The 24,528-nt window shown below is 40.4% G+C and overlaps 1 protein-coding gene across 2 annotated transcripts in view; it reads left to right on the top strand.

Annotated features, from left to right (window-relative positions):
• The window catches only part of ARHGAP25 (Rho GTPase activating protein 25), a 120,866-nt gene that overhangs the window by 57,061 nt on the left and 39,277 nt on the right, over positions 1-24,528 (top strand). Inside the window, exons 1-4 of one of the 2 annotated variants that reach the window (XM_072635318.1) lie at positions 5,574-5,944; positions 6,214-6,413; positions 17,033-17,120; positions 19,315-19,431. In XM_072635318.1, the coding sequence (XP_072491419.1) occupies positions 6,231-6,413; positions 17,033-17,120; positions 19,315-19,431 (388 nt within the window). In that variant the 5' untranslated portion in view covers positions 5,574-5,944; positions 6,214-6,230. Of the gene's footprint in view, positions 1-5,573; positions 5,945-6,213; positions 6,414-17,032; positions 17,121-19,314; positions 19,432-24,528 lie in introns of those variants that run through there. The other variant, XM_072635317.1, reaches the window with a different exon arrangement.

Here is a 24,528-nt window from a genome sequence, read left to right on the forward strand (position 1 = left end):
GGACAGAGCCATTCATTCAAAGATCAGAGGGTCCTAGGATTTAGAGGCAGAAGGAACTGTAGACATCATTTAATCTTACTTTCTCATTTTACAGGTCAAGAAACTGAGGCCTAGAGAGAAAAGTGAGCTGCTCATAGGGTCACACAGTTAAGTACATTGAAAAATGGGTATTCAGATTCTGGTCTGGGCAAGTCACTTAACCCTGTTTACCTCAGTTTCCTCATCTGTAAAATGATCTGGAGAAGGAAATAGCAAATTATTTTAGTATTTTTGCCAAGAAAATCCCAAATAGGGTCATGAAGCGTCTGAAACAACTGAGCAACAACGTCTATTTATGCATCCATCTCTCTCTCTCTCTCTCTTTCTCTCTCTCTCTCTCTCTGTTTCTCTCTGTGTCTGTCTCTCTTCTGTCTCTGACTCCGACTCTGTCTGTCTCTCCCTCATGTACAAAATGCAATAGGCACAGTTAATCTTCCTGCTTTCCTCAGGCCACATTAGCTTTTTTGAGGTAGGCTGCACGTCAGTATTAATTAAGAGCGTGGGCTGAATGCTTTGTCAAGCGTCACCAGCTTACCTAATATGGCTATTCCTTTTGGTCTATTGACACAGCCACTGTTTATAGTGTTTGAGGTTAAAGTACACCTTGTGTGGTTTTAATTCATTTATTTGTTTATTTGTTCTAGAGCCTGATGCTTACCAAATTCGTGCTGGGTGGAAAAAAGTAGCATGCTGGTGTTTGTGCAGGATACTGAGACAAAAGAAGTGGTAATATTGAGATAGAGGTGAAATTTTTTTAGTCTATGATCTGAGCAGGAGAAGGTTGAAGGAGCCTCCCCTTACAAGCCCAGCCCATAATGATTGATGTCTTTTTCTTTGGAAAAATAAACAGCCTTTATTGTCTAAAGCAGGAGTTCTTAACCTTTTTCATGGACTCTGTGGGCAGTCAGTCTGGTAAAGTCAATGGACTCTTTCTCAGAATAGTATTTTTAAATGCGCAAAATAAAGTATGAAGTATTACGAAGGAAACCAATAAAGGCATCTATCTATCTATCTATCTATCTAAATAAGAATATATATATATATATATGGATACATATGGTTTCCCTCATTCAAGTCCATAGACACCCTGAAATCTAACCAATTAGACCTTTTGGATCTATGGATCCCTAGTCTAGAACTCTTGGTCATGAGGCAGCTGATGGCATGAATATGGGCCTGGAGTTAAGAAGATCCAAATTTAAATCCAGCCTCAGATCCTTACTAGCTGTATGACCATAGGCAAGGCATTTGCCTTAGTTTTCTCAACTACAAAATGGGGATAATAATAATATCTACCTCACAGGGTTGTTTTGAGGATCAAATGTGATAATATTTGTTTAAAAAAAGCACTTAGCATAATGCCTGGCTCATAATAGGCCCCCAAAAATGCTTATCCTTTTCTCTTGTAACATTCATTGGAATATTAACATGCGTGGTCTAGTGTTTTTTATCTTTTTAGTACGTTTATCCCTATGTGGTTTAGGCAATGACTATGTGTAATGAAAGGTATTCTTCCTATTCCTGAGGATATATTCTAAATATCCTCACAAATGAGGAAAATCTTCCAGATGGATTTAATTATTTTTCTAGTTCTATAAAATAATTTTTTCATCATTTCATATCTTAAAAATTATTTTAACATGTAATTGGGGAAAATAAAATATTATTAAGAAACAAAGAAAATCCCATTTAAGTGAATGAAGGATGCTTATTGTAGATACAGTTAGATGGATAACCCACAGAACTGGTCATTGGTACATGTATCTTGGGTAGACTCCATCAACGGACAAGAAGTTCAGTGCAGAATGGATCAGGAGGTAGAGAGCACAGCCTCCAAAGGACTGAAGTTGACAATGATCCAAAGGTTAATGGAGTGGCACATAGTGGGTGTGAGCAAGCTGTAACAGATTCTAAATGAGGAATTATATTGGAGAAGTAATGTAAAAGATGTCATGAGAGAAACATGTGACTGAAAACAAAAACAAAGACTGGTCATAGAATGAGAGGGAGAGATAACTAATGGGCAGGGCTCATGTTCCCCTGGAAACCCTACAGTGTGAAGACAGAAAGATCCTCAGCAAGCTGGGTGGACCTCCTGCCGGGTAAATCCTGGAATTTACAGCTCAGCTGGACCTTAGATTTCATCTAGTATTGAAAATAAAGAAAAGGTGACCCAGAAAAGTTGTTGCTTGCTTAAGACCACACAGATAATAAATGGCAGTGCCAAGTTTGAAACATAGGCCCCATGGCTCCACGTCTGGCTCCCTTCCTAGGGATGGAGTAGATTTTTCACAAGATGGTGGGGTTCCTGTCAATGAGATTGTGTATGTTCATGGCACAGTGGGTAGTGTGCCAGGTGTGGAATTAAGAAGACCTGAATTCAAATTCTGGCCTCAGACACTTACTAGCTGTGTGACTCTGGGCAACTCATTTAACTCTGTTTGCCTCAGTTTCCTTATCTGTAAAATGGGCTAGAGAAAGAAATGGCAACTCACTTCAGTATCTTTGCCAAGAAAACTCCAAATGGGGTCATGAAGAGTTAGACAAAACTGAAAGCATTGAATAACATGTTTGTTCTCCAGATACTTGAGTACAGAGCTCATGATCTCTACCAGTCTTGTCTTCTTTTGGCTAACCATGACCAGTTCCTTAAAGAGACACTCAGGAAAGAATAGTTGTAGACTTAAACTGATTATGTGTGAATGGGGGAGGGGGATGTGGGAATGGAGAGAATGAGAGACAGAGAGGAAATGCCTTCACTTTTGATTTTTCAAATGGTGATAGGGAGAGTTAAAGGTGGTAGTGACTGGCAACCCAGCTAAATTAGCTTCCTTTTTGATGGTTGCCTAACTGGGGTAGGGGGTGCCCCATTTTGTCATGTCCAATTAGCAGTTACTGAGTGGTTTCATGGTCTATGCCTTGTCTTCCCCCTTCATCTTTAAGACTTGACTCATCTGTCTACGTGGAACTTTTCCTGGAAGTGTTCATGCTTTATTGAATTGTAGAGCTGGGAGGTACCTTGGAAATCATTTAGCTTGTCCTTTTCATTTTACACAAAAGGAAACTAAATCTTGGAGGGGGGGAGGAAGTGATTCATGCAGCATTACACAGCTAGTAAATGGCATATCTGGGAAGTACCAAGTACAATGGATTTGAAGTCAAAGATCTGCAGCTTGAATTCATCTCTTCCACTAACTGGGTAACAACCTGCCTTTCTGGTCCTCATGAGAGGGCTGAATGAGGCGATTAGGGTCTCTTCCATTTTAAGTCCTATGAATCGAGCCCAGGACTCCCTACTACAGAGATAGTTCTCTTTTCCCTAAATCAAGTTGTTATGACATCTTTGTTATGGTTCTGTTTTCTCTCTGATTCATAGGGTCACTGCCTGGCATGTAGTAAGAGCTCAGGGAAGGCCTATTGACAGACTGAGTGGTTGAGCCAGGGTGTGTTTACCTCCCTACTCTGCGTGTTACGGGTCTAATTTAGACTTTACTCCTGAAGGACAGGAAATATGCCAGGGTCTGTACAATGACTGGCACTGGATCAAAGTTTATCACTATATCTGTTTTTGTTTTCAGGAAAAAAAACCCCACTACTAACAATGACATATGTCCCTATGAGCTTGTTTTGTAAGTTCATAGGGACAACCTTGAAGCACAAAATTTGTCAAATGAAACTAAAAGGGAAAAATTAACAAAATCAAGTGCACAAAAGAAACCCAGAAACTTTTTAGAGTCTAGGCACTATCATAGGACTCATTCCCCTGGTAGCTCCATTGAATGAATCCCAGTTCTATAAAGGTCAGGGCCATTGGTCACAACATCACAGAGTGTAGAGTTGAAAGGAACCTTGGTCATTATTCAGTCTAATTTCCCCATTTTACAGATGAGAAAACTGAGGATCAAAGAGGGAAATGACTCCCCAAAACACCCAGCTAGTAAATGGCAAAACCTGGGACTAAAATCCAGGCCTTCTAACTCTCAGCTGAATTCTCTCTCCATTGTAGACACTGACTGCTGACAAAAGCGTGTGAGCTCCCAGTTGCTCTCAGTCACACCATGACCTTGCTGACCAAATTATGGCCCGAATCCCTTTACTGAAAAGCAATCCAACTAGGGATTTAGTAGACTGAAGGTCACCCATGGCAGCCTCTCTAGTGTTGGTAATTTGGTCCTAGGTATGTTGCTTTTCCTTTCACAGCCTGCCCCAGTAGGGGATGGGAGTTGTTGGGAATCATTTAGAGCAATCCATTGTGAAATCTTCTGCCCATTTGTAAAGTGTTCCAGGCACTGAAACTACAAATACAAATAAAACAAGCATTATGTGCTTAGACACTGAAGGAGATATAAAATTTAGACGAGACTCAATCCCTGTTCTCATAATAATAGCTCACATTTGGTTCACTCACTCTTGGGGCAGGCAGGTGGTGTAGAGGATAGAACACCAGACTTGGAATCAGTCCTCAGACATTGACTAGTTAGGTGATCACAAGTCACTTGACCTTTTTTGCCTCAGTTTCCTCACTTGTAAAATGTACTGGAGAAGGAAATGACAAACCACTCCAGTATCTTTGCTAAGAAAACCCCAAATTGCATCATGAGCAGTTGGACATGACTGAAAGGACTGAACAACAAAAACGTGTTATCTCTTTTGATCCCCTAGTAGGAAAATGCCACCGATACAAATAACTAATGAATATTGTCATATGATAAGTACATAAAAGAGGTAAAAAACAAAGTTCTAAGGGAGGTACAAAACGGAAGATTTACTGACCAGGGGTTAAGGAAACTTCATGGAGGAAATAGGACCTGAGCTGTGTTCTGTACATAGTAACCCCTTAATAAATACTTGTTAACTGGTTGACTTTGCAGGATAGACAGCAATTCAGAAGTTGAAAAGTTGGAAGGAGGCCTTCTTGGGCATAGAGAGCAGCATGAGCAAAGCCATCAAGGTAGCAATACGTAGGATGTATTCAGGGATATTGAACAGTATAGTTTGGCTAGAATATGGAGTGCATGGAGTATATTATAAAGTATATTACAAAGCTGGGGCAGCTAGGTGGTGAAGTAGATAAAGCACCAAGCCTGGAGTCAGGAGGACCTGAGTTCAAGTCAGGCCTCAGAGAGTTGACACATATTAGTTGTGTGACCTTGGGCAAATCACTTTCAAAATAAATAAATAAAAACAAAATTTAAAAGGAAAAAAAAAACACCAGGCCAAAAAAAAGGGGCAGATAGTGGATTGAGGTGGTCCTTGAATACTTGGTAGAAGTGTAGAAACTTTCTTAGAAGGCCACTAGGGAGTCACTGTAGATTTTTGATCAGAGAAATGATGTGACTAGATCTATGCTTGAAAAAGATCATTCCAGCAGGGGTGTGAAGCACAGATGGGCAAGGGTGGCAATGGAGTGGGCAGACCTATCAGTAAGCTATCCTATAGCCCGAGTACGTGTTCACATGGGTGCCCCTCCCCAAACAACAAAGCAACCTTGGACCACGTCCTTACGGGTACGTTTTCAGGACGTTTCAGGAGTTGCACAGTTTCCTTGCTTTGATTTTCTGGGCAACGGCCAAGCATTGCTGAATGGGTTCTCATGCTGGGGAAGGGTTCTGGGGTGATGGCAAGGTTAGAGAAAATGCAACCCCCTTGTTCCTCTGTGGACTGATGCCAGGGCTGCTTCCAGCTGCCTCACCAGCTGCTTCGTGGGACTCACCCCTAACACTCCCAGCAAAGTTGTAGTTTCTTTCTCTTGTCAGATATTCACTCCCACGCAGGAAAAAGGAAGCATCTTTTGTCAAATGCTGTGGCCACTTCCTTTTCAAAAGCCTCCAGCCAGCTTTGCGTTCTGCAGACCAAGCCGGCTGTGATCGGTAACTGGGCTGACTGTACTCTTCCAGGACCTGAGGTCTTATTTTTGTTTTTAAGTTTTAGCCTTCCCTCATCTACTTCTTTAACTTTGTGCCTACTGACCTCCCTCCCCTTCCCCCAATTCCGAACCCAATTAGCCCCTGGTACCATGGGTCCTTGGGTCTGATCCCGATCAGGCGCCCCCGGGAGCTCAGCCTGACAGCTCAACCCTCCTTCGTCCCTGCTCCTCTTGTCTGTCTTCCCTCCTCTCCTCTTGGCTGGGCACCCTGAGTCTCAATGTGACTGCCTCTCTGTTGCTATCTCCAGCTCGGTCAAGGAGTGTGATGACTGGAGAGCAGATGGCCTCCTTCCATCAGCCATCATCCCCCCACGCCCTGGAGCGGCCCCTGAAGATGGGCTGGCTAAAGAAACAAAGGTCCATCGTAAAGAACTGGCAGCAGAGATACTTTGTGTTAAAAGGCCAGCAGTTGTACTACTACAAAGATGAAGAGGACATCAAGCCTCAGGTAGGGTCCTGGGCGTCATGGTCCAGCAGGGAGATGGGGTGGAAGGTTACAATGGATACCTCCTTTAGTGCTATCTGCCTGCAGGCTCTTATACTCAGACTAGAAATCCTGGAAGGAATTAATTCCCCCTCCCCAGGTTCCAGACTTGTAAATTGAAGTGCAGAGAGGGCAATATGACATATCATGAAGGGAAGGGAAGCATGTATTAAGCACCTACTGTGTGCCAGGCACTGTGTTAAATACCTTACATATTTTATTTCATTTAATCCTCATAACAACCTTATGAGGTAGAGGCTGCTCTTATTCTCATTTTATAGTACTTAGTAGTTGCTTAATAAATATTTATTGATTGAGATAGAGGTTCAATGACTCGCTCAAGGTCAAACATCTGTATAAAGTATATGAAGGCAGATTTGAACTCAGATCTTCCTTATGCTAGCCCCGGGGCTCTGTCCACTGTGCCACTTAAAAACAAGGAGAAATATCAGGGTGAAAGTTTGGAAACTTCTAACCACAGCTTTTTGTCATTTTAGTAGTGGTGGGGAAGAGAAGATGGGATAATAGATTTTGAATTAGATGGGACCTTTGAGATAATTTAATCCATGGGGACTGGGGACTGTGAACTTTTAAAATACAGTTATTTCAATAGAATTGGTTTCCTTTGTAATACTATGTATTTTATTTTGTGCCTTTAAAAAAGCCTTTTGAGAAAGGGTCCAAAGCTTCACCAGATGGCTAATGGCATCCCTAACATAGAAAGGATTAAGTACCCCGATCCAATTTAATTCACTTATTTTACAGAGAAGAAAACTGAGGCCCACAGAAGGGAAGGCCTTAGGTCACCAAAATAGTAAGTAGGAGAACTAGGATTAAAACCATGCCCTTGTGACTCCAAACCTAGTGTTCATTCTACAGCCCCCACATTGTTAGTTGGTAGATGTGGGTGGTAGGAGATTAGATTTGGGTTTTGATCCTAGATCTTTGACTACACCCACATCTTCTCCATACTTCAGAGAAATGAATTCTGTTGGACCCCAAAAGGTAACTTTCATTAATTAGGTAGTGCTTCATTAAGAAGCTGGCTAACGGTGGTCAAGGTGAATCCATGGGTAGGGGAAGACAGAACTAGACAAGACAACCAGACTTGGCAACTAACTGGAACCTAGAAAAGCCTGGGAAGGGAGAGAGAGGAAGAAAGAAAAAAAAAAGATAATTTTAGAAAGAGGATAGTTCTGTTCAAATCCAGATAAAGGAACTGAAAGTGAGTGCATTCACCCATGTACCCAGGCCATTTTGAAGTTGCCTAGTTAAAAAAATGACATCTGGAGTTGCACCAACTTGGGGGGAAGGGCAAGAGAAGTTCAGGCCTCAGTGATGACTTGCAAAAGGGCAGAATGTAGATGTTGGCCAGCTGTCCAACCCAGCCATCCCCACTCACATGATTTAACCTGATGTTTGGGGGGTATATGATGGAAAAAAGTATTGGGTATGGAGTTGGGAGAATTGGATTTGATTCATTTCCCTTCTCTAGGCTACAGTTTCCTTACCTCTACAGTGGGGATAATATATTCTTACTCCCCTCCCTTCAGAGTTGTAAATCCTAAGAGCTAATAGAAATGGTCATCATTATCATTATTTTATTGACATTTCCCCCTTTCTCCATGAAGCTGGATGATATCTAAGAAAGGGTGTAAGACCATTCCCTAGATTGGAAAAGGGACAGCAGTCCCTACTGAGGCTACCTGAGAGTAAGGAAACCCTCATGAGAATGGGTCTGAGTGGGAGAGGTCAGTGCTGGCCCTTTTCCCATTTAGGGAATTTCCTTACAAGTGAGAAGGAGTCATGAAGATGACTTAAGCAGAGGACCAGAAACAGACTTGTAAGGAAATGTTCCAGGTGGTAAAGGAAACACTCTAATCATGAATTAATTAGTCAATTAATTTGAAAAGCTTTTATGGTTCTGTGGGACTGTGCTCAAGGTTCTCATTCGTTTAAACCATTAATAGAAAACATCTTAGGTGTTAGCCTTCATAGGGTATTTGCATTTTAATGGAATGTTCTTGAATTGGGCTTTAACGCACAAACTCAAACCAAAATTTCAGGCACATTGGGATGCAGTGGAGGAAGTAGTTTTGTACAAGGTTGGTTGCCCATAGTTCCTAGGACAGTGCCACATGAGAAGCCCCTGCCCCAGACCACCCTGTTGTCCTTCTGGTTAGTCTATGCCATCTGTCTCAACACCTCATAATGGGAACAGGGACCATAGATGTCAGGAGTCAGCCAAACTGATGCTCAGGATGGAGTATCATGGGATCTCCCAAGTGGGATCTCCCTAGTCTTCCTTATGGTCTGTCTGAATTGGCTTTCTTGAAAAGACAGGAGAGAGGACTAAGGAATATTGTGGAGGGGACTTACTGAGTGGGTACATGCTGGACCTGACAGATGACTCTATAAGTCCCTTCCAACATTGAGATTCCATAATTCTATGAAAAAGAGAGAGAAAGAGTGAAGGGGAAATGCAGGAAATGAATTGGTAGCTCTGATATCATGACTCTTAGGTTCTACTCTCAGATCTATGTGAACCTGAGGAACTAACTCACATTGCTCCTCAGCAGCTAGTCTTTCTTTATTAGAAATATGGGGTAAAAATCACATAGAAAGTGCTTTATAAATTTTCAGTTAATTAATTCAGAATCTTTCCTTTTGCCTTCAGGTAGATCATAGGAAAATACCTAATGATACTGACAGATCACAGACTTTTGGAGACAAGTATTTAGAATGGAAAAGGGCCTTAGAGTTAATACATTCAAAATCTTTGTTTTATAGACAATAAATTGAAGATTACATAATTCTTTACCTAAATCATCTTTTTCTTCAAGAAAAACACGTAAAACAGGTAATTTTATCCACATTCTAATCTTACTAAGGTACAAATCTGATCAACTCACTCAAAATTCCAAGATCTGAAGAGGTCTCAGGTACCATCCAGCCCAACCTGCAGCTGCTCCCAAATCCCCTGTTTAAAAATATCCAAAAAATAATAGCAGCTAACATTGATAGAACACTTAAAGATTTGCAAAGTACTTCACATTTGTTGTTCAGTCGTTTCAATTGTGTCTGACTCTTTGTGATTCCATTTGGGATTTTCTTGGCAAAGATACCAGAGTGATTTGTCATTTCCCTCTCCAGCTCATTTTACAGATGAGGAAACTGAGGCAAAGAAAGTCAAGTGACTTGCCCAGGGTCACATAGTTAATAAGTGTCTGGGACTGTATTTGAACTCAGGTCTTCCTGATTTTAGGTCCAGTATTCTATTCATGGTGCTATCTTGCTGCCCCAGTGCTTTACATACGTGATATCATTTGAAGATCAGTCCTTATTCAGCCTTTGCTTGAAGACCTCTAGGATGGGGAAACCTTCCTTTTCTGAAGGCAAACTAATCTACTTTTGGATAACTGTCCTCATAAGCAAGTTTTTATCTTGTATCTGACTGTTATTGGTTTTGCCCTTTGGAGTCAAGCAGAATAGGTCGTTTCCTTCTTTTATGTCACAGTCCTTCAAACAATTGGCCACAGCCAACACATGCCCTCCAAATTTTCTCTTCTGTGGGCTGACCATCTCAATTTCCTTCAAGTTCTCTCTGTATGGCACAAATTTGAGGTCCTTCACAATTCTGGTTGCTTTCTGGATGCTCACCAGTTTGCACATGGACTTTATAAAATGTGGTGCCTAGTCATAGGATATTCCAGGTGGGTTCTGATAAGGGCAGAGTAAAATGGGCCTCAGTCTTCTTAATGCAGTTTAGGATTACACACTGTCTGCTATACTGTTGACTCATAGTGAGCTTGCAGTCCACTAAAACCCCTAGATCTTTTCCAGATCTTACTGTATCCTCCATCTTGTACCTGGGAAGCAAATTGTTTGAATCCAACTATATTACAGTGGCCTCCATGAAATTTCATTTCATTAAGCTTTGTCCAACGTCAAGGTCTTTCTGGATCTTGACTGCCCTTTGATAGATCAATGATCCTTCCCATCTTTGTAGCTTTGTCCAACGCAAATTTGGTAATCTTAATAATGAATGGCATTCACATCATGCTTTAAGAGCTGTAAAGAATTTTACATTTAATATTTCATTTGATCTTCACAATAACCATGAGAGTTAACATTAACAATAGCATTTCATAATATTATTGTAATTTACAAATGTGCCTGGCACTGTGCTAAGTGACTTATCAGTATTATTTCGTTTGATTTTCACAGTGCTCCTGGGAGTTAATTATAATGATGATGATGATCATAACTATGGCAGGCACTATGCTAAGCACTTTATAAATATTATCTCATTTGGTTCTTACAACAACCCTGGGAGGTAGGTGCTGTTAATATTCCTATTTTACAGTGGAGAAAACTGAGATAGAGGTTAAGTGACTTACCTAGGGTCCCATAGCTCATAAATATCTGAGTGTAGACTTGAATTCTTTGGGGCAGGTAGGTGGCATAGTGGATAGACTGCCAGGTCTGGAGTCAGGAAGACTATCTTTATGAGTTCAAATCTGACCTCAAATACTTATTAGCTTTCTGACCATGGACAAGTCACTTAACCCAGTTGGCCTCAGTTTATTTATTTGTAAAATACCCTGGAGAAGAAAATGGCAGTCTACTCTAGTATCTTTGCCAAGAAAACCCGGATGGGATCAAGAAGAGCTGGACAAGACTAAAATGACTGAATGATAACAGCAGCACAAGAGACTTGAACTCAAGTCTTCCTGACTTCAGGTCCACTATACACCTAGCTGTCTCAGGGTGTGGATAAGAATGCCATCTATGACTTTATCCAAGTCATTGTAAAAATGCTCAATAGGAATGGGCAAGTACAGGTCCTTGAAGTACTTTCCTAGAGACTTTCCATGTGGACCTCAATGATTCTTTGGGTTTAATCATTCAATCATTGCAAAGAGGTAGATAGTGTTTGGTTTGGAATCAGAAAGACTAGCCTTCAGATCTTCCATCATATTTTTGTTATTTACATCATCCTGCACGAGCTCTTTAGTGTCTCTCTGCTTCAGTCTCCTCACTTTTAAATGGAAATAATAATAATAGCGCCCATCTACCAGAGTTTTGAGGATCGAATGAGATAACTTATATCCATGTGTATGTGTGCATGTACATAGGTATGTATGCATGCATGTACATAGGTATGTATGCATATATGTACACACATGTTGCTTTGCAAAGCTTGAGGCACTCTATAAGTCAAATACTTTTATTCTAAATCTGTCTAACTGAACTATCTTCTAGCCCACACTTATTTATCTTTCCCAGAGATTTGGTCAAATGCTTCTGCTAAAATTTAGGTAATTTTATCTGAGGTGTTAGATGGTGCAGTGGATAGAGTACTGGACTTGGAATCAGGAAGATTCATCTTCCTAAGTTCACTTTCTAGGTGTGTGACCCTGGGCAAGTCACTAAACCCCTGTTTACCTTAGTTCTTCATTAATAAAATGAGCTGGAGCAGGAAATGGCAAACCACTCCAGCATCTTTGCCAAGAAAACTCCAATGGGATCAAGAAGAGTTGGACAAGACTGAAATGACTGAACAACTGCAACAACTGGTAACTTTATCTAGAGCTCTGAGCACCCAGTCCTGTACCTCAGCCAACAAAAGAATCAAGGTTAGCTTGTGGTGACTGGCTCTTGATGCATTACTGTGCATCTTGAGGCATTACTGTGTTGGTGATCACTGTTTTCTTTTAGATGCTCACTGTCACTTTAATTATACATTCTGAAATTTTGCCGGGCGTGAATGATTGAAAAAAGCATTTATTAATTGTTTACTATGTGTGCTAAGTGTTGGGGATAAGAGAAAATGAGAAAGTCCTTCACTTCAAGGAGCCCCCTGATGCTAGTTGGAGGAGATAGCACCCACCAGAGGGCTCAGGAGCAGGGATGATGGGAAGATCCACCGCTCCTCAGGTTCAGGAGCAGGGCAGAGGGTAAGGTTGATGGATACTCTGGACACATACTACAGGACTATGCTATGCTTTTGTATTCATCCTCTTACCTGCTCTTGCTTTTATCCTCTGTACATATCATTTAAAAATCTTAAGTTGGTCATCAAGTTCTCTGTGTAGCCACACAGGTATCTTTTAACAATTCCACCTTCCGCTCCTCATTACACCTGTTTTTCTTTGTATCTTCATAATGTTATCCTTGAGAGTTTTTTATCTTCCCTGAGCTGATTTCTCCTGTGGAATTTTGGCTCCTAGGATCCCATCTATTCTTCTCCTGAAGCATTTGAAATCTGCTCTTTTAAAATCTGTGATGCAGGCCAGGTTATGCCAAACTTTCCTTCTGCCCCCAAATCTTCCACTCAGAAATTTTCTGCTTCTTATTATCGCTTATAGGATAGAATGTAAATATCACCTGGTATATAAGCCCTTTACCACGTGGTTCTAACCAACTTTTCTAGACATTTCATATTATTCCCCTTTACCTACCTTTTATTTCATCCAAATTGGACTACTCATTTCTCCCCAAACTTGATATTATAGCTCTCCTCTCAGGGTTACCCACAATGCTTAGAATGCACTATCTCCTCACTTCCACATCTTAGAACCTTTAACTTCTTCCAAGGACCACATTCTACAAGATGCTTTCCTGATCTTTCATGTTCTTGTCTCCTCAAATTTTATTGTACTATTTACATGTGTCCATATCATATTCTCCAGTAAGGTATGAGCTCCTTGAGAGTAGAGAGTTTCATTTTTGTCTTTGTAATCCCAGAGACTAGCATGGTGCCTTATATGTGGTGAGTACTTAAGATATGTTGAGTTGTGTTTGTTATGATAAGAAAACTGATGCTCAGAGGTATTAAATGATTTACCCAAGGTTATGTCGCTAGTATTGGCCAAATCCAGAATCCAGTTCCAGTTCATGTGATTCCAAGCCCATGGTTCTTTGAGCTAGAAGACTGATGCTCAGACACGAACTGGCTTGTCCAGAGTTAAATGGTTCATTAGAGTTAAAACGGTTAATTGCTTAGAGTTCCTTTCCTAACAGTTACAAGTTTTTAGGTATTATTTTATTATTCTTTGTTCCTGACAGACACAAATGGTTACTAGGAAAGAAAATGAGCATATTAACGAATCAGAATTTAGTTACTAGTGTGATGATAAATTCTTTGTTTCTTTGATGGATCTGTGATGTTACCTGCATGGGTACTCTCTACATGGATACAGATTGCAAACTACACATGCTTCCTCAACTTATTTGGTCTTTATCCATGTCTTTCCGTATATTTTTCTTGGGGATTTACCTAACACATTGAGGGGCTTCCTCTGGCACTTTTGATATTTTGAGCAACTCAGTTGTTGGTTTAAGTAAAACCCTCTGTAATGATGCCACTTATTTAGCCTACATCCCTACTGGGAAATGTAGAACAATTGAAGTTGAAACAGACTTTTCAACACACCATTTATCCACTTGTATGGATGATTTACTTTAATGAAGGTAGAAAATGTTATTTCAGGCAAATCCTTTCCCCAAATTTAAAACTTTGGTAAAGAAGAACAAATAAGAATCTAATTGGTAAAGTTGCAAATTGTTCTTTTGTGGTATAGATAACAGCAGGCAAGGAAGCATCATGCAGGAGAATTCTATTTGTAGTCAAAGGAATTGGGTTTGAATTTCGTCTCTGCTACCCACAACTCTCCTTTCCTTAGCAAAATCACATAAGTCCTCTGGGTCTCAGCTTTCTCATCTACAAAATGAGGGGGTTGAGTTGCCTTCTGACTCTCAAGCTACGATCCTGTGATCTCTAAGATCTCTTCTGGCTGATGATCCCATGATCCTTAGCTGTGACACTTAGGTTTTTTTCCATATCAGTGTTTGTAAAATAAGCTTAATCAGTGATTAAAGATATGTTCTTCATCCTCTCATCCTTATTTAATATTAAAAATTATTAATAAATAGTAATTAGTATTAATATTGTGAAAGGATTATTTTGTAACCTCTATGAAAAAAGCTAATTGAACAAAACACATGTGGTTCTAATAATTGTCCTATGTGGTAACACCAGGGATAGAGATTTTTGTTTATTAGTAGGAAAACTGACATTGAATTGCTTTGGATTAACTTCATGGCCTGTAATTCCTAAAGACTTGACCCATGCAGCCTCTACATGTATGTTTGTTCTTTAGGAAGTTCTGGGTTTTGGAGAGAGAGCCCCAAAGCCGTATGTACAAGCAGACACATTCTGTTATCTCTTCAAGTTCTCTAATTTGTATCCTTACCTTATGCACTGGCTCATTCCTGGCTGTATCTTCCCCATTGCTGAAAAGTCTTCATATGATCTAACCATCCTCTCAATCTGTCTTCTTATGTCTCTCCCCACTTTAGCAGACAAACTCTGAAGGGGAAAAAAAACCAAACACCCAAACAGCAAAACAGTTCATAGCTGTGTTCTTACTTTCTCACCTCCCACTCACTTTTGGCTTTTGATGGAACCACTAGATTTTGAAACTGTTTTCTCCAAGGTCACTAATAACATCTTTATTGCTTGACCCAGTGACCTTTTCTTAGCTCTCATCTTTATCGCTCTCTGAACTTTTGTGTGATAATTACCTCATCCCCACCCTTACCTTTCTGCATATTAGCTTGTACCTGGGTTTTCATGATGCTGCTCTGTTAAGTCCCTGAAAAGAACATTCTCTCTCTCTCTCTCTCTCCCTCCCTCTTCTTCCCTCTCCCTGTGTAAAAGGGAAGACTCCTTCGAAGGATCATCATCCATGTTGCATCCCTAATTGTGGAGACTTCTATATTGGTCCTTCTTCTCTTTCCTCTCTACATTCTTAGCGATCTTTTCGGCCCTCTTGGGTTCCGTTATGTAGATGACTTCCAACGGTACATATCCAACAGGTATCAGTTCCCTAAATTCTAGTCTTTCATTTCCAACTACCTGCTAGATATGTCTTCCTGGAGGTACCACGGACATTTCAAACTCAGTATATCCAAAACAAAAATCTTCCGCTAAACCCATCATGCTTCCTAACCTCTTTGGGTCCTTTGAAGGCATTGTCATTCTTCCAATCATCTAGGTTCACCATCTTGATATCATGTCTGATTCTTCAATTTCTCTCAGTTCCCATTTAAAGCTATTATCAACTCTTGGCAGTTTTTTTTTAATCCTCCACAACATCTCTCACATTTGTTCCCATTTCTCTGTTCATCTTTCAACCCTCTTACTCCAAGGCCCCTTTACTTCTCACTTAGATCTTTGTAAGAGCTTCCTTATTGGACTGTGTGCTTCCAGCTTCTCTATTTTCCAGTCCATTCTCCAGCAGCTGCTAGCATGATATTGCTAAAGTATAGATCTGAGCACTTGGTAGTGCAGTGGATAGAGCACCACTGCAGGAGTCAGGAAGACCTGAGTTCAAATCTCACCTCAGACACTTGACACTCACTAGCTGTGTGACCTTGGGCAAGTCACTTAACCCCAAATGTCTCATCCTGGGTCATCTCCAGTCATCCTGATGAATATCTGGTCACCGAATTCAGATGGCTCTGGAGGAGAAGTGAGTCTGATGACCTGCACAGCCCTCCCTCACTCAAAGCAAAGTCAAGTGCAAGTTATGTCATTATTTCTCTGATGGCATGGTCTTCTTCAGCAACGAAGGATGAACACATGTCCTTCTGAAATAAACTCCACAGGTTCCCTGTTGCCTCTAGGATCAAATCTAAGCTTCTTTGGCATTTAAAGTCCTTTACAGTCTGCTTCTAATCTACTTTTCTAGGATTAGTATCAGCCTATTTTCCATTATATATTCACTCATTATATTCTTCACATATTACATTGTGTCCAAACTGTTTTACTCATTGATCCCCATAGATGATTCCCCATTTCTTACCTCCAGGCTTTTGCATGGGCTTATTCTTCAAGCCTGAGAGTCTCTCCTTTCTCACCTCTGTCTCCTGAAATTCCTAGTTCTTTTCAAAGTTCAGCTTAAAAGCCATCTCCTTTATAAGACCATCCCAGATTCCCCAAGTTGTTAATACTCCCTTCCCTAAGATCGGTTTTGTATGTATTTTGTTCATATCTTACTTTTCCTTATCTGAGAACATATTTCATCTCCTCTATGGAATGGAAGCTTCTTGAGGGAAATTACTTTCTTACTGTTGTATCTATATCTCCAGCACCTAATATAGTACCTGGCACATGGTAGGTACTTATTAATGTTAATTAATTGGTTGAGGGGATGGCTTTCATCTGAACGTAGTAGGCTCTTAACAAATGTGTGTTGCCTGACTGCTAGATCCATGCAGGACTATGGCCCTTGGGTTGACCATTCAAGCAGGTACATGACTAGATGACATAATGTCCAGGTTTGAGGTCATCGAATTGTACTGCTCAACTAGTTTGGCCCTCTGATTTCTTGAGTGTAGAATCTCAGACCCAGAAGTGAGGTGACTTGCTTAAGCTCATAAAGATGGTAAATGCCAGAAGTAGGATTTGAATCCAGGGCCTCTGACTCCAAATTCAGTGCTCTTTCCATGCACTGCGCTAATGAAAGCATTTTGATGTGGACTTTTCTAAAAAATGACATTGTTTATTTTTGCAGGGCTTCATGCATCTACCAGGAAGCACCATCAAAGAGATTGCCACAAATCCAGATGAAGCTGGGAAATTTGTCTTTGAAGTCATCCCAGGTGAGCAGCTGTACATCAGCAGGACCTTTCTTGAGCCTGTCAGTAGCCCCATCACTTATTTCACTGTGGTTTAACTGATCATTGTGTCAAAGAGCACTTTTGAATAATACTAACTCAAATTTCTATTAAGTTTTATGGTTTAGAAAACACTTTCTATGGATAGAGCACTGGTCCTTGAGTCAGGAGGACCCAAATTCAAATTCAGCTTCAGACAAGTCACTTACCCCTGATTGCCTCCAAAACCAAACCAAAACAAACAAAAAGAATACTATTCCTATACATTATTTTATTTGAGTCTCACAAAAAACCCTCTAAAGGTAAGTAGAGCTGAGATTAGAGTGAGGAAGGAAGGAAACCCTCACTTGTCTATTGTGCTTTAATGTTTATACAGTGAGGTTTTGTTTTGGGTCATTACCTAAGGGGTGGATAATACCCTAATAATAGCTCAGCATTGTGCTGGTCTCAAGTGTCAACATACAGTTATTTCTTGCACATCATGACTTTCCCCATTGTGGTTTCATATATTGTGGGTTGGCATAAGAAATTAAATGGGAATTTTGGGGGAGTTTTCCTGAAGCTGAAGACAACACACAAAGGCTAGCAGACAACACAGAAAAGTTTAGCAACTCAGAAACACATAAAATATATGTATAGTATTGTATAATATCAATATGTTGTATCTTCTGATACTATAAACACCCCATAAAAGAAAAGGAAAAAATTAGATTTCTTCTCTGGTACAAAGGGGGGCCAAAAATTTTTACATGGATTTTCCAGATCGAGGGGGCACCCATTCCTAAACCCAGTGATGTGGAAGGGATAACTGTAGAGATTAGTAGCAGCAAATGCTAAATCAATTCAGATTAAGGGTTTGTAGGTGCATGGTCAGGGCTATATAGGGGAGGTAGAAGGATCAAAGGACAGAGAGTTGGGAAAGTTGTCTGGGGTCATCTAGTTTAACTTATAACTGCTGGTGTTGTCTAGCTGTACTTGACTCTTCATGACCTCATTTGGGGTTTTCTTCATAAAGACACTGGAGTGGTTTGCCATTTCCTTTTCTTGCTCATTTACAAATGAGGAAACTGAGGCAAACAGGGTTAAGTGACATATTCAGGGTCACAGAGCAGGTAAGTGTCTGAGGGTGGATTTGAACTCAGGTCCTTCTGACTCCGTTCTTGGTGCTCTATCCATGATGATGCTTAGCTGCCCATAAGAATCCCTTCTACTATACTCTTTAAGAAATGGTTATGCTGCCTCCTCTTGAAGACCTCCAGGGATGGGGAATTTTCTATCTCCCATGCTATTCTTGTCTAATCATTAGACCTGGATCACCTATTCAGAAACAAAACTGTCTATCCAGAACTCCTATGAATGGAACAATGTGTTTTCTTAATGCGATTTTAAGTAAAGAAACAACAATGTCAGACACTCTTTACTTAGTGTTATCTGAGGCCTTGTATTCTGGAACAATATGCTGGATACATACATACACACACATATACCCTGACATTAAACTGATCCTGATATTTGACTTGATCCTGGCATTAAATTTTAAAAATGTATGTATTGTGCATATGTGTGTGTGTGTGTACATACACACACATGCACACAAAAATTCCCATTTAATTTCTTATGCCAACCCACAATACATGAAGCCACAATGGGGAAAGTCATGATGTGCAAGAAATAATGTTTATATATATACATACATAGAGAGAGACAGAGAAAGAGAGACAGACAGAGAGACAGAAACAGAGACACACACAGGGAAAAAGAGAGACAGAGAGAGAGAAAGAGATAGAGAGACAGGGAGAGAGAGAGTTTCACTCAACAAATGCAAATAACAGAGCTTTATAAAGCATTTGCTCTGTACAAGACACTGTACTAGGTAGCTGGATGAGGGTGGAGAGGGAAGGGGTTGACTTGTCACTTCCTCTTTCAGCCCTATAGATGTCAATGAGATCATGGCTTTTGTGAGAACAGTCTTTTGTAAACCTCAAAGTGCTATGTATGTAAGAGTGATTATTATCACTATTATTTGACTTTGCTTGGGTGAGCCAAAAATGAATGTGGGTATAATTTCTCTGCAATCCCTTGATCCATCAATCAATTAATAAACATTTATTCAGTGCCTATTCTATTTTCTTTTCCTTTGCTGTTCCTAACCCTCACGAATTAATTTTTCTTCCTGCAGCCTCATGGGACCAGAATCGAACAGGACAGGACTCCTACGTCCTCATGGCCAGTTCACAGTCAGAGATGGAGGAGTGGGTGAAATCTATCCGAAGAGTCACTGGAGCGCCATCTGGAGGTAACTGACCACTGAGTGCCACTTCCATTCGAAAGGCATTTGATGAGTCCTGTCCATCATCAGGGCATTATGGAGATTTGGAGGAAGGAGAAGCCAGGTCCACACACTTTGGGGAAGCATACAATATAACTGAGGGTACAGAATATGAATCCAAGGCATAGTTGGAGCATATCTCCCTAGTATTTGCTCTGACATGAGCTAAATAAAACACTTGTTCCCTTGCTAAAAGATTTAAAGTATGTAAAAACACTTTTGTTGCAACCTCCTTGGGAGGTAGAAAGCAAAGACACTGTTCTCTTTATTTTATGGTTAAGGAAACTGAGACCCGGGGAAGTCAGGGACTTACCCAGGATCACCCAGTTCATAATTTTTGCAGCCCAGCCCTCTCGTGTCTCAAGGTCTTGGTGGAAGGTTCTTTTGGAGTTACCGTTGCCAAAACTGGTCACTAATCCTCATCACTGGGTAGCCACCAGAGCTTCTTGAAATTTGGCTAGCAAGGTGATAGGAGTGTGATACAGGCTGTATGGACAAAACACATCTTTAGAAACCCTTTTTTGAGTAAGTTGAAAGCACTCTCTATAGTTTAGATAAAAGTCCTCTGTCCTATCCTTCTTAGAGAACACCTCTTCTAAGCTTGTCTTGCAGATGAGGAGAGAAATTGATTAAGTAAACAATGAACATACATTTATTGCATACAGGACACTGTATGGGAGGCAGTGGAGATAGGGTCTGGACCTGGAGTCAGGAAGACCCGAGTTCAAATTTGACCTCAGACACTTACTAGCTGGGTGGCCCTGGGAGATCACTTAACCTCATCATCCACTGGAGAAGGAAGTGGCAAGTCACTCCAGTATCATTCCAAAGAAAACCCCATAGACAGTGTTGGCTTGCTATGGTCTACAGGGTCATAAAGAGTTGGACATAACTGAACAACTGAACAGCAAAGGAACTGTACTAATCCCTGAGGCATAAAGACAAAGGTAAAATATTCTTGACCTCAAGGAACTTATAATCTAATGGAGGAGATCATGTGAACATACAAAAGTATAATTGTAATGGGAGGGAGTAATAAATACCCATACCTGGGAGATAGATTAAGACCTGTCTGTTGAAGGAATTAGGTCAGTTTGGTCAGGGGAATAATTGTGTGACTAAGAAAAGTCAGGGATTAGGCATGAGAACAGTGATTATTTTTTTAAAATCACGTTTTGTATGGTGTTTTTAAGGCATACCCAACTGTCCTGTTCAAGGTGGGCAAGTCAAATGTTATAATCATTTTACAGATGATGAAATTGAGGGTCAGTGGGGTGAAATAAAGCCCTTGATAATATGAGTTGTAAATGAATGTTAGCTACATGAAGACATGCTCAACCCCTGGATCTTGCTATCACCCACAAGGAATGGTTTGTCATGTCCATCTTCAGTTTATTTTATAAATGAGGAAACTGAGATAAACAAGGTTAAGTTACTTGCCCAAGGTCACATGGCTAGTAAAAGTGTCTGAGGCCAGAGTTGGACTCAGGAAGATAGAGTGCCAGGCCTGGCCACCTAGTTGGCCCTTTGCCTTGGCAAGCCAAACCTCTCTATATATACAAGTGAAATCCTGTCTTCTCTAGCAGATTGCCCCTCTATCATCCCCACTTGCACTAATCTTTAATTTCTCCATCTCCTTTCCCTGCTGCCTACAAACACACCTATATTTCTCTCATCTCCTCAAAACTCTCACTTGATCTATCCATTCCTGTTAGCTATTTTCCTACATCTCTTCTCCCTTTTATGGATAAACTTCTTGACATGACTATCTACAATTGGAGTTCCTATTTCTTTCCCTCTCATTCTCTTCTTAACTCTGCGGTCTTTGAAGTCTCACTTCAGACTTCATCAATCAAAACTGCTCTCTCCCAAGTTACCCAATCTCTTAGATGCCATCTCTAATGGACTTTTCTCCATTCTGTTCCTTCTTGACTGTTCTTCAGTCTTTATGACTGTTGATCACCCCCTTTTCCTTGATACTCTCTTCTCCTTAGGTTTTCATGACACTATCCTATTTTTGGTTCAACTCTTACCCATCTGATCATTCCTTCTTGGTCCCCTTTGCTGTTTCTTCTTACAAACTAAATCTGCTAATTAGAATGTCCTCCAAGTTTCTGTTCTTAGCTTTCTTCTCTTCCATGCATTTTCGTTAGTGATCTCATCAGCTTCCATGGATTAATTTATCTTCCCTATGCAGATGATACTAAGATCTACTTAACCACCCTAATTTTTCTCCTGACCTCCAGTCTAGACATCTTAGACTCAACATGTCCAAAATTGAGCTCATTATCTCCCCTGCCCAAACCTTCTCCTTTTCCTACTTTCCCTTTTACTGTCAAGAGTACTTCTATCTTCCCATTTTTCCAGTCTTGCAACTTAGGAGTCATTCTCAGTTTCTCATTATCTCTCACTCATCTGTCCCCAGCCCTGTCTTATCTATCCTGTTGCCAAACCTTATGGATTCCACTTTCACCCTATCTCTTGTATATTCTGATTTTCTCCTCTGACACTGCCACCATTTTGGTGCAGGATTTTATCATCCCACACCTGGAGGATTATAGTAACCTGATAGTTGATCTCCCTGCCTTAAGTCTTTCCTTACTCCATCCTCCACTCAGATAGCAAACTGATCTTCCTAAAATGCAAGTCTGTCCATGTGTTCCCTGTCAGCCCCACCCCCATTCAATAAACTCTAGTGACTCCCTAGTTTCTCCGGGATGAAATATAAAATCCTCTCTTGGCTTTTAAACCCCCTTGTAATCTGTCTCTTTCCTTCTTTTCCAATCTTCTTACACCTTACTCCCCTCCACATACTTTTCTGTCCAAAGATGCTGGCCTCTTTGCTGTTCCTCTCACAAGATATTCCATCTGCTGAATACTCTTTCACAGAATTTACTCCAAGCTCAGAATCCTCTCCATTCTCATGTCCACCTGCATGTCTCTCTGGCTTTCTTCACGTCTCAGGTAAAATATTCCTTTTTGCAAGAAGCCTTTCCCTATCTTTCTTAAAGAAAGTGCCTTGCCTTTGTGATTATCTTCAGTTTATCTTGTATGTATCTTGTTTGCTTTTACCTTATTGTTTACAAGTCTTTTCCCTAATAGATCGTAAACCCATTGAGCACAGACCCTAAGACCAAAGCCTTCCTTTGTATTTTCAGTGCTTAGTGTGATGTCTGACATACAGTATTGACTTCACTTGAAGTAAACGAAAGAGAACAGAACATTAGAATTTCATAACACCCTAGAGACCATTCAGTCCAGGGATCTCTCATCAAATAGGAATGGGAAGAAGGGAATAAGATCATATCTTTAGCATTGGGATGGACCTCATCTAGTTCAATATTTTCCTTTTTACTGTTGAGAAAACAGGTTAAGTGACTTCCCCAAGGTCACAAGTAGCAAGTAGCAAGGTGGGATTTGAACTTAGGTCCCCTCACTCTAGGGCCATTGCTCTTTCCACTGTACCAAACTGCTTCTCTTCTAGTTAATTCTATTTTGTAGCCCTTTATCCAAAGGTAGGATATTATTGGAACAACAAATCCTCAAGGAGGAATGCAGACAGTGCAAATAGATTTGTATTATCAGTTTAACAGATATGAAATTGGAGTAGAGAACAATGATCTAGACCAATGGTGTTAAACTCTAACAGAAACGGGGACAATGAAATGAAACCTAACAATCTGACTTTGAAAGCTATGTATTACTGTGGTAATGACTTTTATCAAATTTTATTTTGTTAAATATTTCCCAATTACATTTTAATCTGGCTCAGCTACACTCAGGAGTGTTGCGGGCTTCTGTGTGTTTGACTTCTGGTCTAGATCAACATTTTCATTTTCCAGACAAATGAATAGGCCTAGAGAGGTAAAGTGAGTTACCCAATGTCATACCATTGTGACAGGCACACAACAAGTGATAGTTCACTTTTCTAGAGAACTGTAAAAATTACTTGGTAATTGGTTTTTTCCCCTCCCAAAGTAGTTTAAGTATTACAGGATAATTCTGTTTTTACAAATGAGGAAAGTGGCAGTCAGGAAGGCTAAGCACTTTGCCGAAGATCCCACAGCTAGTGAGTGTTGAAACCCAAGCATGAACTCTGTTCTCTGGACTTCAAGGCTACTCTTCCCTAAAAATAAATAAAATAAAATAAAATAAAAAACACCAAAGCAAAAATGGAAGTTTCACATGTGGTTTCCTGAGTTTTGTAGTGTTATATTACACAGGATGGTTTAGATCTGAGATACAGCAAGGGCAAGTACCACACAATGACACCCTTGTATCTGTTATTCAAGTTTACACTTTGGTTTAGGGCCTGCTTTAAGAGAATCCCATATTCAAAAAGCTGAACTTAGCAAGAATGAATTAAGAAGTGAGGTTCTTAAATGGGTGCTTTATTTTCTCCAGACATCCCAAGCTACCTTATTCAATTTAAAAATGTAATTTCATGACTCTTCAGGAACATATCCTTTATAAAAAATGAGATATATTTGCATAGGCTTGGAATTTTGTATCTCTTTAGGTCATAATATTATAGGACTGAGGTGGAAAGGACCTTTGAGGTTATCCAGGTGACAAGGGAGCTCCCTAAGTCAGCGTATTACACAAATATCATCTTGCATTTTATATATAAGGACTTGAGCCAAGGTACTTACCATATATGTACAACAGTTTGTGCCCTTTCCTTGGGTCTTCTTCTGGAAGGTGGAACCATGCCCCTTAGTGCCTTCTTTGAGGTTGAATTTCACAAACTTCAAGGTGAACTGCTCAGTTCTAGTTAGCAAGGAATAGATTATTTTGAGGAATGGAACCCATTTGTTCTGGTCTGTAAAAGGAAGACTCCAAGTCCTTTTGGCCTGGTCTTTCCCTCTTGTCTTTTCTTTCCTTTTTCTTAAGATCTTAACAGGACAACAGAGCTAAGAGCATGGCTTGGCCTAGGATGGGGATGGTCCCAGCTAGGAGCTGTTTATCCCATGCATGGTACAGAAGCACTTGGGAGCTACCTATGCTTTCACCCCTATGGCCCAAGAGGAGAGTTCCTAGACAACTGTCAAGTTCTTGGCCCTA

Source organism: Notamacropus eugenii, chromosome 1 (assembly GCF_028372415.1).
Source record: "Notamacropus eugenii isolate mMacEug1 chromosome 1, mMacEug1.pri_v2, whole genome shotgun sequence".
Classification (NCBI taxonomy): domain Eukaryota; kingdom Metazoa; phylum Chordata; class Mammalia; order Diprotodontia; family Macropodidae; genus Notamacropus; species Notamacropus eugenii.